Genomic DNA, 14,973 nt, shown 5'->3' with positions numbered 1-14,973 from the left:
TCTTTTGTTATTGCTTTACAAATAAGATGCATAACCATGGACCATGCGTCTAAGAATTGCGTAACTATTGCATTTCTTTATGCTTCGATGCTTCTCAACTTGCTAGACGCTACCATGTGTCACCATGAATTAAATTTGATCGGAAAAGCTATGTTACATACATACATACATACATACATACATACATACATACATACATACATACATACATACATACATACACACACACACACCACAGCCACACACACACACACATACATACATACATACATACATACATACATACATACATACATCATACACACACACACACAGACACACACACACACACACATACATACATACATACATACATACATACATACATACATACATACATACATACATACATACATACATACATGTATCAACATTGGATCATCTGTTGTTCAGCTTGTAAGTTCAGCCCATAATATCGGAGTGACTTTTGATGATCGACTCACCTTCAGAAAGCATATTGCCACCACATGCAAATCCATCTACTATCATCTCAGGAAAATTGGTCACATCCGTCAATATCTCACAAAAGAAACCTGTCAGATAGTTATGCATGCCTTGATTTCATCCAAATTAGACTACTGTAACGCTCTCCTGTTTGGACTACCTTCAAAGGACATCAAGCCACTCCAACATGCCCAAAACACTGCAGCCAGGATTGTATCAAGGATAAGGAAATCTGACCACATCACCTCTACACTTAAGGAACTTCATTGGTTACCAGTACAATATAGACTCCATTACAAAATTCTTCTGATTACATACAAGGCATTAAATGGCACTGCTCCGGTGTATTTATCAGATCTGCTTCACATCAAACCTTCACCTCGCCTACTTCGATCAAATGAGAAAAGTCTTCTTCATGTGCCACGGTGTAACCTGCAAACGTATGGGAAACGCTCCTTCTCAAGATGTGCTCCCGATTTGTGGAACAGTCTTCCGTTGGAACTTCACCAGTCGCCTATGTTGATCACCTTTTAAAAGGGCTTGAAATCGCATCTCTTTGAGAGAGCTTTTTGATTTTTGTGTTCTTGTTCAGCGCCTTAGAACATTACCTCGTAATGGATTTTGGCGCTATATAAATGCTTTTGATTGATTGATTGATTGATTGATACATACATACATACATACATACATACATACATACATACATACATACATACATACATACATACATACATACATACATACATACTTTTTACATACATACATACATTTAACCACACGGTATTGTTTCTCTGTATGTTGTTTTTCAGCAAAGGGTCAAAGATTACCTTGTAAAACGGCCTGACCCGCGTTCCTACAACAATACAATAAATCATCAACAGTTGCATGTTGGTTTGATGGCCCTTCACGCCTGTTGTCATTCCACCTTTAATCGCGTATGCCTGTACAGGGTTAAATATTAAACGCGGTGCTGCACGGTGGATGTCGTGTGGAGAGACAGGGCAGTGGCAGCAACTTTGTGGATGAGATACAAATTAGAGGAACAGCATGTTAAGGTTCGTAGTCTGTTGTTTTTATCTGTTAGTCTGGAACCCCGATAAAAGCTATATGTGAAGCAGTATCCAGCCAATGTGTACATGATAAAAACACGGTGTTGTTGTACAAACTCGAATGTGACATTAGATATGACAGAAGCAGCCTACCAATGGATGAATAAGAGAGATTCACAGCACATAGAAGTCGATAATAACTGCTCTTCATATGTTGAGCCGTTTGTATGTGAAAATGAACGATTTTACTTGGCATTTTAACCTGCGTCCTCTATTGCCGTAAGAGCCGCCTTCGAAACTGACAACCTTCGAAACTAACACTGTAAGAACATGTGACCTAAACTGACCCTGGGCCTGACCTATCGTGATATGTGATAACTGTAAATCGTTATAAACAAGAAGCATTCACAGTCATGCCGAGTGTTTTCTCTACAAGAGGTAGTGATCCAAATTCGTTCTGCGTCAGTGCTTCCCGGTTTATGAAACCCTCCTGCAATTTAAGTTTAATTTAGTTAGCGTGTTTTTCGATTGGTACTTCTGTTAAGGTCTGTTTAAATAAATGCTGTGTGCGTACATGTTTACGTATGTGCAAATTACGTACACACATTTTAACATAACTAAATATATACATATCTGTATGTCATGTATTTTTAAGTACATCGTACATTTGTGTATACATATACTTCACTAGGTACATATGGATATATATGATGTATCGGTTGGGTTGTGTTTGTGTCTGTTAGGGATTATCAATGACAAACCACGGGTGACCTTTGAATTTTTAGCAATCGGTACTTTATGGGTCAATTTTATGTCTGAGCGTTGCTTTTGTACCTTAATACATGTACTTTAAAAATATTACACGACAACCGTTATTCATTGCAGTCCTACCTGATGCACAAACAACGCACCATAAGTCTACGAATAGCAGAATATTTCATCGAGACATGCTGGCCGTGTCAACTAGAATGTCGACATTACGACTTAGGCGTCTTCTTGTTATTGCGATGATAATATCACTTTATCTGCTGGTAAGTGGCTTAGGTATTGTTTTCTGCAATGTAAACCAAATTAATCTGCACCAACTAAAATGAGTAACTGGAGTTGTAAGCTGTGGTCACAATTTTCTTCTCGCCCACTTAGAAATTGTGAAAAATTTTCTCCGCGAAACAATTTCTTTCTATTCCGTCTAAGGATATTTGTTTCTTATATTCTCAAAGTCAAGATATATATATATATATATATATATATATATATATATATATATATATATATATATATATATATATATATATATATATATATATATATATATATATATATATATAGACATCAGCTGCCATTCGCGAAGACCTCGTTACGGAAATCACGGTATTTTAACTCCCGACAGGTCAAGGAATTTCGACAGGTAACCACGAAATTCTATAATTTCGCCCAGTATGACGTCGCAGTTCACCCCTGTCGCCAACAAAATGATCGTCAGCCCGATGATGGCGCCTTTGTAGATGTGAGTTTTTCCGAGTCGAGGGCGCCAGAAAATTTCCCTAAAACACACGAGCATATACGTGGATCGGAACCACCGCCCTTTCCCGTTTTCCGTGACATAGGCAATGTGACTCATACAAGTTCCATGGGAATGACAGATCCAAACAAAACGACGTTTTTCTTAAAAAGTGACCCGAATGGTATTTTCAGGGGTGACATTATCCATTTTCAAATAACTGCCAAAGACGAGAGAAATCGGCCAAGAATCCACGGTGGTGATTTCTGGTACGCTGTCATGGGTAACGATGAACTCGCCGCTGGGACTGTTGGCAAAGTCGTGGACTATGACAATGGTACTTACAGCGTCTATTTCTACGCCGGTTGGCAAGGTTTCGCCACCGTCAAACTGGTTCTGGTGCACACACGGGAGGCGGGAAAGTGGCTGAGAGATGTTGTCTGGCTGACCGACAACCGCGCCTTTTGGACAGTGTTCTACAAGAGTGGACACGTTATGGAAAATTCTACTTGTACCGTGCAGAGGGAAGGTATCTGGAACGACAAATGCGAGTACCCGGTCCACATGTACGGGAAGACCGTGATTCTTTGCGATAAGCCGGAGTCGCTATCGTGTCGAGACTTGTACGCAAGTAAGGGAGACCTGGTTTCTATGGAAACAAAGGCGAGAAGCTTACGACAAGGACATGAAAACGTATTCAGACAGTAAGTCGAACAAACATGCTTGGATACACCGGTAGTGTAAAGTTGCTATTGTCACCCGGCCGGGGAGACGAAAACTTTCAATTTTCGAGGAAAAGATGAAAACACTTGACAGCTGACCAGAAAGTTGCTGACAAATTATTGCAACGTCCATACTTTTATCACTTTATGAAAATTTATTATTAATTATTTACTGATTCGTTATTTTTGATTTCTCGGTTTACTTGACCAGGTCCCACATAATGGTTGAGATTGGCGGAAACATCGAACAGATCAGGATACACGGTAGGGTTCGTTGTATGTTTCCTCCACAGGCAAACGGTGTGTCCACAGTGTGGTATACACAGAAACCGGCCTCTTTTTCCGAACGCCTATTGTATCCTCTTTGACACTTCTCTCTTCGGCACACTGCCACATCAAGCAGAACTGAATCCAAACGTTTGTCGTAGAATATGCTGCAGGTTACTCGGTGTAAAACCACTGTTGCATCCGACATGTGGAAATCTAAAATTTTCTCTTTTTTCCGAATTGAACGGAATTAAAGCAAAGAATGGCAGCAAATTTGAATGTCAGATATATGTCAATAGCTTTAATCTTTGATATATCTTCAATGTATTTGGTTGTAGAAGATTGGGTGCGTTTTCTTTTTTCTCCTAAGAGTACGTTGAAGCACAAAGTATATGCCTTTCAAAAAAAAGCACAGTGTACAATACGGTATGTTACTGTTGACAAATGGATTCTTCTCTGGACAAAACTACAGTTGTCAACAACAGCAACGGACATCACGCACATACGGACTATGTTTGACGAGTTGGCAATGGGAATGTCACCATGCTTTCGTGTTGAGAGGAAAATAGTTATAGTTAATGGAGGTGAATGATGCTTCACTGGACTCCAAACTTGGAATTACTTTTAGAGGCAGATCCGAGTACGTGCACGCAAGCTCATCACCTAACTTAGCTCTTATGTAAACAAAGCAAAACGTTTGACTTTGTTCGCATAAAAGTAAAAACATGAAAGCACATAAGAATAATCTGCGTATCTTATCTATTAACCTATTAACTATTTTTATTTCGTAGATCGACAGAAAAGACACCAATCCGACCACCCATCAACCCACGACATCGGCAATTCATCTTTCTCCGGTTACTGGTTACAGAAGCAATGGTTTTCCACGTCACGTGATGTTCAAAGGTGGGACAAAGCTCCCATGATGGCGATAAAGCGGTGCTTGGCGGCAAAGAGTTTGCTCTTCGTAGGGGAGTCAACAGCGAGACAGTTTTGTGATGCCTTGGTGCAGCTGATGGGGATTGACGTAAAAGCAGCCGACCAGCCATCGAATTTGATGTCCAGAAACATTGAAGTGGCGGACTACAACATCACCGTCAAGTTTAAGTTCCACAGCTGGCCTCTTGGAAGCAAGTCAGTGCCTGTAACCGACCTCAGCCACGAAGCTGACATGATTGACTCGCTAGGTGGCGACTCGTGTGACAACCACATCGTCCTTGTCAGTTCGCACCTGCATTTCCCGTCCTGGACAAAACACAGCTACATGGAGAGGGTGGTGTTGATCAAGAGTGCCCTCTATCGGCTCAAAAGTCGGTGCCCTGGCACAATAGCGTTCGTCAAAGGTTCAAAACCTCGCGACCATGGAAACATTCACACCCACATACACAGCAGTGATTACATTCTTTTCGAAATGAACAAAATATTAGAAGAAATGTTCAGGGGTACTGATGTCCATTTCCTTGACGTGTGGGATATGAATCTAGCTTACCCTGCTGCCAGAAACGTACACATGCCAGAAACTGTTATCAGACAAGAAGTAGCGATCTTTCTGTCCACAATCTGTCCCAAATAAACGGAAATTATAAAACACACTCGCCTCATATATATATATATATATATATATATATATATATATATATATATATATATATATATATATATATATATATGAGAGAGAGAGAGAGAGAGAGAGAGAGAGAGAGAGAGAGCTATATAGAGGGTTGGCTCACAGAAATATATATATATGAGAGAGAGAGAGAGAGAGAGAGAGAGAGAGAGAGAGAGAGAGAGAGAGAGAGAGCTATATCGAGGGTTGGCTCACAGAAATACGACATCAATCTCCACAAATATGTGGGTTTACATTGCCGCTTGTTATTTGTATCACTACAGCAAAAAGGGAGAGATCTCCCTTGAATGCTCTACACGAAAGCATGTTTATCGGCATAATATGTATATGATGCAATACATGTATTGTACTATACTTGAATAAATTGTTACTTTTCATCTTATGGTCTGATCTTGTCCAATACTTTTCTCTAGACCAACAAACCCCGAACAGTCTTTAATTTTTTGTAAAATGGAAAACAAGGAAGCTTTTAAGTAAAGTTTTCAAGCGGCAAGGGCAAGATAGAGAGACACTTATTTTTATGCGAACGAAACCATAAGATCCAAGGGTATATTCCACTGAACGACACAATACAACTTGCAATATCATCAGGGACCTTGGTAATTCAGATAATCAGAAAAGGTTGAATTTATGTCGATAAAGTATGATATGGTACATGCTGCGACCAGTCTGCGTCATAGGTTACATTATCATGACTGTGTTGTGTTTGGATTGCCTTTTGTGTCCGAGGTTGCAGTACTGTTTATTTTGGGGTCGGAACAGCTCGCAGCTATGGCGTTGACTCGTGTACAGGAAATCATTGACTTGATTTAGTTAATAATTAATGTGATACAATTCCGCCATTTATTTTAACGCTCAGCACACATAAATGTAGGGGAAACGTGTTGCGTACGCCCGTGATGTCTCCACGTTTTACCACACTTCTGCCAGGTCAACGTTCCTGTGTGTGTGAATAGCTGGCTGCAAACGTCGTGTGCAAAATGAAATAACACGTCGGCACAGGTAGGTTTTAGAGTGGTCAACTTGCACTCCAAACGTGTGAGTTGGGGAGAAACACAACGCTTTTGTGTACAGTGAAACGCTATATCCCATTGACTTCGTGTATGGACTCGTTAGGATACCTGTCTCGTTCACAGCTATAGTTCACTTGATATTGTGGCCTCGACAGATAATCTTTATATGCAGTGCATACTAAGAATCAAGCCGGGACTCGCGGTTTTAATGTTATTGCACAAAAACCTCATGTTTATGTTGTGTGTGTTATAAGAAAATGCTGTCGACACAAGTATACCATCGTAATTCTATATCCACAGGTGGGGCAGGGGGTAGAGTAACAGTGGGTATACAACGAAATGATTCTTGAACAAATGCAATATTTCTTTTTCACATGTTTGAGAACTAAACGAAACAATATCATTTATTACAGTCCAATACTAAAGAGCGAGGTTGCTGTGCACACGTCTGGTATACATACATGGCACACATAGTGTCTCTATAGCTCTCTGACCATTGGTACAATAATGGAGATTGCGAGAAGAAAAGGGTGTCGTAAAACCATGAAATATGCCCTCCTCGTAATTCTCATATTGTCATTGATTTGTTTGGTAAGTTATTCAACTTTTATGAACTGTTATTTTGTTCCTGCCAACATGCCAATCAGATAAACACACCGAGATTTGGTTAATAGTTGCCTATCCCACTGAACGGAATAGTAACACCGTCGCCACGTATACACAGAATGAGTAAAACCGCACTACAATACTTATAATAAATCCAATCATAGTTCCAAAGAAATGTGCCAAATTTAGTTTTTCTCCGTCTGGAGTAAAATGAGTTTCCAGTCTATCAAAATGTTCTATTCACGGAGGCGTGTTGTAGGAAACCCACTCGTGGTATAGTGTCGGCGATGTACTCTTGCCTTCAAGCAAGTATGTAATAATTATAGAACATCCAAAACAAATAGTGATACACGATAGTGAATGATTTGATAAAATGAAAATCACGATCGCCCATTTTACAGTAAATTGAATATCTGCCGATCACTCTGCCCTTTTCTCAGGTGCATGTTACAGAAAACAAGTTTCATAACTTAGCTCAGGTGCAGACTACACACTAGTGGTACAATAGATACGGTGGAAGGCCATCGTCCGATCCGCACGACATGATAGTCTCGGTTGCTCTGAGGGGGTTTCTGCGCGAATAAACACTTGGCTGGCGAAGTCAGTTTAAGAGCTACACAGATTGTGTTTTCACTTCACATACGCCCGCTAGTGTTGAACAATTACACGTGTTACATTGCGCTTTCTATGCTACCTTATCGGATCCTTCATCATTGAGCTTATGGCAGAGAGTGAATTTAAATGCTGATGTCACAATTTCTTATATGTTGCAGCTGAGAGAAATCGGAGTGGTGGAGTATGGCCCAAGTATTTTACAGACCTTGCAAGATTACAAAGTGATGAGCGGTTCAACTTTCATTGATACGAAGAAGAAAACCACGGTAAGTCCTGCAAGTCAGCTGAACAGAACAACTGTTTTAACAACACAGGTCCCTGAAGAAACTACAATTTATGAGTATGACGGTGATGAAGATGACAACTATGACTGGAGAGAAGACGAGATGTTCCTCACCGGGCGTTCTACCAGTCTGCCGAACAGCAAAATAAAAGTTTTACAGGATATCGATGATATACACGTTGGCGACACAATCCACATCACCGTCATAACGTACGATGATGAGGGAAGGCGGCGTTCCCAAGGCGGCGATCTCTGGTACGCTGTGATGTACAACGACTTTCAAAACACTCGCAGCGCGGGAAGAGTGGTAGACCACGACAATGGGACGTACAGCATTTACTTCTACGCAGCTTGGAAGAGCTATGCCTTCGTGGATGTAACCCTGGTTTACACTCGACTGGCGACGCAGTGGTTGCGATACATCTGGTGGCCTGCGGGCAACAAAGAAACATGGGTGGGACACTTTCGAGCTTATGAGAAAAACGAGCAGACATACTGTGCTCTGAGGAGAGATGCTGCCATGGATACAGAGGCATCTTGCATTTTCCGAAACGCATTGGCAACTGGAAACACTTCATTTATCTGTGGTGCGCCCCCAACGTTACCGTGCAGTGCTCTGCACTCAACCAGCGTCAACTACACGTCTATTGGGAAAAGCGCAGTGGAGCTCGTCGATGGCAAAGAGCATTTATTCAACAGGTAAGTTCCTTCGTCAAAGGGAGAAAAATACACCATAACAAATAAATGGGGATAGTACCTACTTGTAAGATTTGCCACCACCTTTACAAGCAATTGTGAACACCATGGACTGCTACCACAAAGGACGTTGAACTCAGCCTTTGCAAAACAATGAAATGTCTGTGTGCATTCCATTACATATAGCATTATCTCTGCATCAATGTTTCTGCTTTAAAGGACTACAATACGGGTTTTGAAAACAAGTTTAAATTCACTGTTGCAAAATTGGTTACAGGTTTCGAATTCGGCTGCAAATCCCCATAATTGGCGTGTCCCATTGTCAATTTGCAAAAAGTTACGATTGGGGCTTAGGCCTAAGCTTACATGTTTTCACGTTGTAATTCTCACACCAATGCTTTAAATCCACACTGTTGATCAGCAGCTATTCAAAGGTACTGGTGCGTGTTCGTACAGCCGAACAGTAGCATGTAAAACTCTTGCCTTTTTCGTCCACATTGTACTCGCCAAAGTTAATTAGGTCCCTTGTGAACTGACGTCTCTATGGGAAATACCTGGCCGCAGTCCGTAGTTACTCCCCGTTTGAGATTTGCTCATAGCTCGGTATCAATTCCGAAAACTGTATTTCGGTGAAATCGGGGAAGCTTTTCCATTCCGCAGTGTAATCATTCAGTCTCTGTTATTTTCAGTTTTATTTACTCATGATACTCCGTATCCATCTGACTTATTACTTTTCACTTCTTTCAGTTCTGTTACCATGGCCTCAATCCCTCAAGTTGTAACCATAAAGGTCAAAGGTAAGTTCTGACAAATTTGAGTAAACTCAACTCACTTTTACGGGTGCATATCAGCATGCAAAGAATCACAAGGCCATCCTGCATTGATTTTACAAATGCCAAAAACCTGAACTATTCTCATAACCTTCACGTATTGTCCTGTTACTTTGTACCATCAATTATTTATATGGCTTCTTCCTTGCCACTTAGAAAAGAGAACACTAGCGGTTGACGACACTTTGCCGACGTGCAGGAAAGTTTTCAGCGCGTACGACCAACAGGTGGGCGGATACTGGCTCGGGAACAAATGGATGTCGCTAATCTGTGACGTGCGCTCCTGGGAGAAAGCGCCCCTGTCTGAAATACGCAACTGCCTCGCCGGTAAACAGATCTTCGCCCTCGGTGATTCGGTCAGACAGTTTTACGAAGGACTGATAGAACTTGCTGGCTTCCTTAAATCGAGAACACACCGCCCGACTTATCATGAAATAATTTGGACAACGAACACAAACTTCACTTTCTACTCGCCGCCGTGGCCAGCCGCCAGCATCCCCGTGAACGTCAACGACACAAAATATGAAGTTGACATCATAGAAGGGCTTCACAACCTGTCATGTAACTACGTCATCATCATTAGTTCATACATAAACTTCCTTCGGTGGCCGCGGGAGAGTTACAAGGAGAGAATGGTACTCGTCAGGGACGCGCTGCTTCGCCTGAGGGAGCGCTGTCCAAATACATTCATTGCAATCAAAGGGACGAAAGCCAAAGAACACGTGGAACCTGGTTCGCACATACATAGTAGTGATTACATCCTATATGAAATGAACAAGTTCCTGAGTAAGTTATTCAGGAGGAAGGGGTTCTACTTCTTGGACGTTTGGGAAATGAATTTGAGCCACCCAGCTCCGAACCGTTCGTCAATGCCAGTGCCGTTGATCAGACAAGAAGTGTCTCTCTTTCTTTCCCTGCTTTGTTCCTAGATGTAGATGTTAAAGTTCTTTCGTCGAAGAGTGTCTACTTTCATATTAACTTGATACGCATGCGTGTAGAAAGAATCTATTTTCATTAGTGTAGTGTAGAACTGGTATTTCTGTTCAGAATAATGGCACTAGCGAAGTCATCAAGAATCTATTTTGGTACCTTTTACAATCTATATGAATCATTTTTGTAAATTTAAACGGACCATTTTATCAGAGTCAAACGATGAAAGGTCTGAACTATTTCCTCCTGGACCAACACCCAAAATTCTGGATGTCCCAGGCATCGGTGATAATGATATATTTTGCAGAGCGCCCTCTAGAGCATTTTCCAAGAAACCTTACGTTTCTATCGCCTTCGTCGTTAGTGCTGATATGGAGACTAATAGAGTTGTACGTTTCATCTCAACAACGTGTGCTTCTACAGTGTAACAAATTTATTCCAGACTTAAAAAGGCGAATGGTTCTACATTTAGGTTTTTAAGATAATTTCCAGGATCTCGTTTAATTTATGGCCAGTTTTTATCCCATTATTCCAACACATTAACTACCATATCAAGAACAGTTTTCTTAATATACGTTGGTGAACTGGAGTAGAGTAACTGTAATATATTTGGTGAAGAAAGTGGTCACTTGTTTAACGATGCATTGCGAGGGTGCTGAATTTTTTGTTACATGAAACACAAGGGTAAGTGACATACTTGTTGTTTGTTTGTTTGTTATTATTCAGACACGTTCCAAAATAGTAGCATCATGCATTGGAAATTCATAATATCGTTTGACATTACAGATTCAGTGCATTGAGACATTTTTCAGTTTTTATATTAAAAGGGTGCCAAACAGAAAGGCTGAAGGAAAATTTTCACATATAGTCGTTCGTTTTACTCTTCTCCTTCATTGCTTACAAACATTCTCCATATTTCCCACATGCACCCATTTCTATTGGCTTTCCATTGCTGAAGGGTATTTTTTTGTATGAGTAAAGATGTGCTATGCAAATTTCATAATGTAAATGAGACCGACTGGGCTCAGCATGATGTCTCGGTGAGTTTGAGTGGTGGGCTGACTAAATACCATCACCAGGGTCCTGATATACGAAATATCAGTGCTGTCTGGTGAACAGTTTGGAAGATTTTGTTCCTTTTCCACACTATCATTTTACATATTTTCAGCAATGGAAAGCAAACACAAAATCTGTCAAAAAAATATAATACAGCTACATTTCAAATATTGATGAAATATGTACAGCAGTGGGATTCATTTAAATTGACAGACAGACATACAGACACACCTATCTTCTACACATGTGCCTCGTGTGTGTGTGTGTGTGTATATATATATATATATATATATATATTAACCATTATGAAAAAAATGCTTATGCTCAAGAAATTAATTTTAAATACTTTTATTTTAAAATGAAAATAACTGATTTTTCAAAGAGCAAGGTACGTATTACAGTAGGATGACATTAATATGTGCAGCAAAAATTAAACTAAAATTCTTGATAAACTGACGAAAATAAAAATCGATTTTCTTTTAAATATTTAGGACTGTACTGGAGGCTTTTATTTGCATGTTCTTGAGAGTTTCAGGAAATTTATGTTGGAGTCACCTGGGTGTAATATGGAATGACTGCACGTCGGTGTTTGTTGGCACTGATCAACTGCCCAGAAAAAAACGGTAATTTTTTTGCAGTTGATTTTGTCATTTTATTATTAACATATGCATGCATCATTTTCTCTCTCTCTTAAAAAACTCAAAGGCATGGTCAAGTCACTCCCTTGCATCAAAGAGCTGGAGATGCAATCATTAATAATCCTACAAAGTTGTGATAATTACGGGAAAAAATATAAATTATACAAATGTATAAAGGATTAAATTTGGGCGACAAGGCAATCGCACAGCTGAAGAGAATTGGATATACTCTGGCAATAGGTATGCTCCTCCAACACTGTAAAACACTGCATCAGTTAATCTGCATTTTTTGCTTGCAAAAAAATTCCTCTACAAATTTGATAACTTTATTTACACAGGGAAACTATATTTTCGGTCAACTATAAATAAGGGTTAGATTTTTACGAACTTAATCAATTGAATTCATTTTTGAAATTTTTCGGTTAAAAATTCTGTTCCCCTTTTCTTCCACTGATAGAAAAATATACCTGATTGTTGATGATCTTGTAAAGTTTCTTACACCCTGAAATCAGAATTTTCTAAGTATGGAAACGGTGAAACCGACAGAGCTGTAATTCTAAAATACACATGCACGGGAAACCAGTTCCAGAAAAAATTCCAGAGAAAAAGAATACCTTTTTCAGCAATTCCTATACATTATATCATAAAATAGATGGATATGTATAAAAATGTGTTTGAGTAAACAGTATCACGACAGAATGTACAGGTTGACTCTAGTTTATGAAAATAGTAAATTTCTTTCTGATAAATATGTTGTAATTAACGGCTTTTGGAATTACATAAAAACCGCTACAAAATTGTTACAATCAATGCAAAAACCATGCATTTAGTTACAAACAGACTGCTGTGCAGCATTCAATTAAAGGCCTCGTTGATTATTATTGCTGGAGGAAGTATTTTTATGTACACAATTTTTCATTTCAATATTTCTAGCCTAGGCATGTTATTTGGAGAGCTGAAAACGGGTGATCCTGATTTCACACAAATTATTGGCAGTTTCCAATGTCAGGGCAAGCTTATAAAATAAATTGATCGTTCAACTTCCAAAAACATGAACGAATCAGTTTCATTACGCTTGTTCATATAAATATCTCTTATTTAGAAAGCAAAATCTTGAGGACTATGTCTATCAAACATCATGTGAAAAGTGATTTTTTTCTGCCAAACTGGAGTCTTCTGGAATACGAACCTATCGGTTGTACTTTGTTCACAATCTTGTAAATAGTGAGATATCAGATATGCATTCAAACTCCGTGGGGATATGTTCCAGTGAAAGGTTATCAAGAAATTATAAGAATTTAAAAAGGAGAGTGACTTGTATAGACACTTGATAAATTCATGTATTTTGCACAAACTGTGTAAATGGGTAAAGGACTGGGGGGAGGCATTCATTACAGAATGGTTTGCAGTGTGTGGGTGTCCAGTTTAGGCAGGTTTCCCAACATATGACATCACTTTTCACATGATCTTGATGTACGCATAACTTCAAAGCGAACAGCGCCCTCACACATATTCTTCTTCATTCGGATCTCTCTCTAACTTCATTGTAATATTTGCATCCTGTAAAAGAGCTATGTCCTTAAAAACCCCCACAAGGTTCTCAAAACTTGGTCCCCAGTTTAATAAATAGTCCCAACTGAAATGTCCGTTGGGAGGCTTGACAGAGACGCGAGGAATTTCGTCTTCTGAAATTTGTAAAGTGCTGAGTGACCCTCCAGCGGAGTCAATTCCTTCATAATTGTATGTCCTACTTGTGTCTGCAGGGTCAGGTTCCTCCTCGTTTTCAACCTCGGCAAGTTTTGAAAATATCATTTTCCTGGGATCAAATTCAGCAAATTTAAATTTTTCCCGGTCAAAGTCATACTCTGAACATGTAAATGAGTCGTTGCTTTCATCTGTGGAAGATTCCGGTGCTTCCAGCAAGTTCTCGCAGCTGCGGAAGGTAAGTCTCTCCTCCGGATGGTCAGTGCTGGTCGAAGACAGACCATCCAATGTACTAGGCAAACTGCCCACTTGTTCAGGTCTTTTGTTATTTAACATTGCTACTTCCTCTGCGGAGAGTCCCATGGGCTGTTCCGCACTTGCGTCTACAGCCACCGTGATGGGGCTTTTTAGTCGACTGCTTGGCCGACTGCTTGGCAATGGTCCCGCTGGACTTTTAGTTCTTCGAGAGTGTTCGCTAGCTGTGCTAACGTTGCTGCGGAACCCTGGTTCACTCCGCAGCTCACTGTGATTGATACTCTGTTCAGAGTTAGTCCTGCTATGTGACAACTCCTTTATCGGTGAGGTCCTGTTCAATATATGATGCGGGCTAAACCTGGCGCGGGATGCCTGCTCGTGCATAGGAATCGGGCTTTGCCTCATGCTGTACGGACTTTGCGAGAAGTAGGTGCGTATGGGTTTGGGCTCTGCCTTGCCAGGTGACTTAGGGGACTCTGTCTTGTCTGTGCAGGATGAGCGAGCAGGTGATTTGGACTTTTTGATCTGTGCTTATGTGTCGGTTTGCCATATCTGTTTCTGCCCTCCCTGTATGCTTTGTAGTGATATGTGAGATCGATATCGGATGGTGCAATACTGCTGGCGTTTTCCAGGTCATAGTGTTCCGGAGCATCTGGAATGTCCCCAATATCTTCATTGAACATGATTCCATTGGTCAT

The 14,973-nt window shown here is 40.2% G+C and overlaps 3 protein-coding genes across 4 annotated transcripts in view; 2 read left to right on the top strand and 1 right to left on the bottom strand.

Annotated features, from left to right (window-relative positions):
- Positions 1-1,034: 1,034 nt before the first annotated feature.
- LOC139130387 (NXPE family member 3-like) lies at positions 1,035-5,612 on the top strand. Its single transcript, XM_070696192.1, has 5 exons — positions 1,035-1,538; positions 2,418-2,563; positions 2,923-3,737; positions 3,967-4,019; positions 4,814-5,612. The coding sequence occupies exons 2-5, from the start codon at positions 2,480-2,482 to the stop codon at positions 5,593-5,595; spliced, it is 1,734 nt and encodes a 577-aa protein (XP_070552293.1). The 5' UTR covers positions 1,035-1,538; positions 2,418-2,479; the 3' UTR covers positions 5,596-5,612.
- A 502-nt stretch (positions 5,613-6,114) lies between these two features.
- The window catches only part of LOC139130385 (NXPE family member 3-like), a 353,637-nt gene continuing 344,778 nt past the window's right edge, over positions 6,115-14,973 (top strand). Inside the window, exons 1-5 of one of the 2 annotated variants that reach the window (XM_070696190.1) lie at positions 6,115-6,651; positions 7,076-7,253; positions 8,042-8,865; positions 9,610-9,659; positions 9,849-11,477. In XM_070696190.1, the coding sequence (XP_070552291.1) occupies positions 7,170-7,253; positions 8,042-8,865; positions 9,610-9,659; positions 9,849-10,621 (1,731 nt within the window). In that variant the 5' untranslated portion in view covers positions 6,115-6,651; positions 7,076-7,169 and the 3' untranslated portion in view covers positions 10,622-11,477. Of the gene's footprint in view, positions 6,652-7,075; positions 7,254-8,041; positions 8,866-9,609; positions 9,660-9,848; positions 11,478-14,973 lie in introns of those variants that run through there. The other variant, XM_070696191.1, reaches the window with a different exon arrangement.
- Positions 12,011-14,973, bottom strand: part of LOC139130381 (protocadherin Fat 4-like) — a 361,272-nt gene continuing 358,309 nt past the window's right edge. Inside the window, exon 7 of the transcript XR_011551838.1 lies at positions 12,011-12,233. The gene's annotated coding sequence lies outside the window, so the exon portion shown is untranslated. The remainder of the gene's footprint in view (positions 12,234-14,973) is intronic.

Source organism: Ptychodera flava, chromosome 4, assembly GCF_041260155.1.
Source record: "Ptychodera flava strain L36383 chromosome 4, AS_Pfla_20210202, whole genome shotgun sequence".
Classification (NCBI taxonomy): domain Eukaryota; kingdom Metazoa; phylum Hemichordata; class Enteropneusta; family Ptychoderidae; genus Ptychodera; species Ptychodera flava.
Note: the sequence above shows the minus strand (reverse complement) of the source record. Positions and strands in the feature narration are given on the sequence as shown.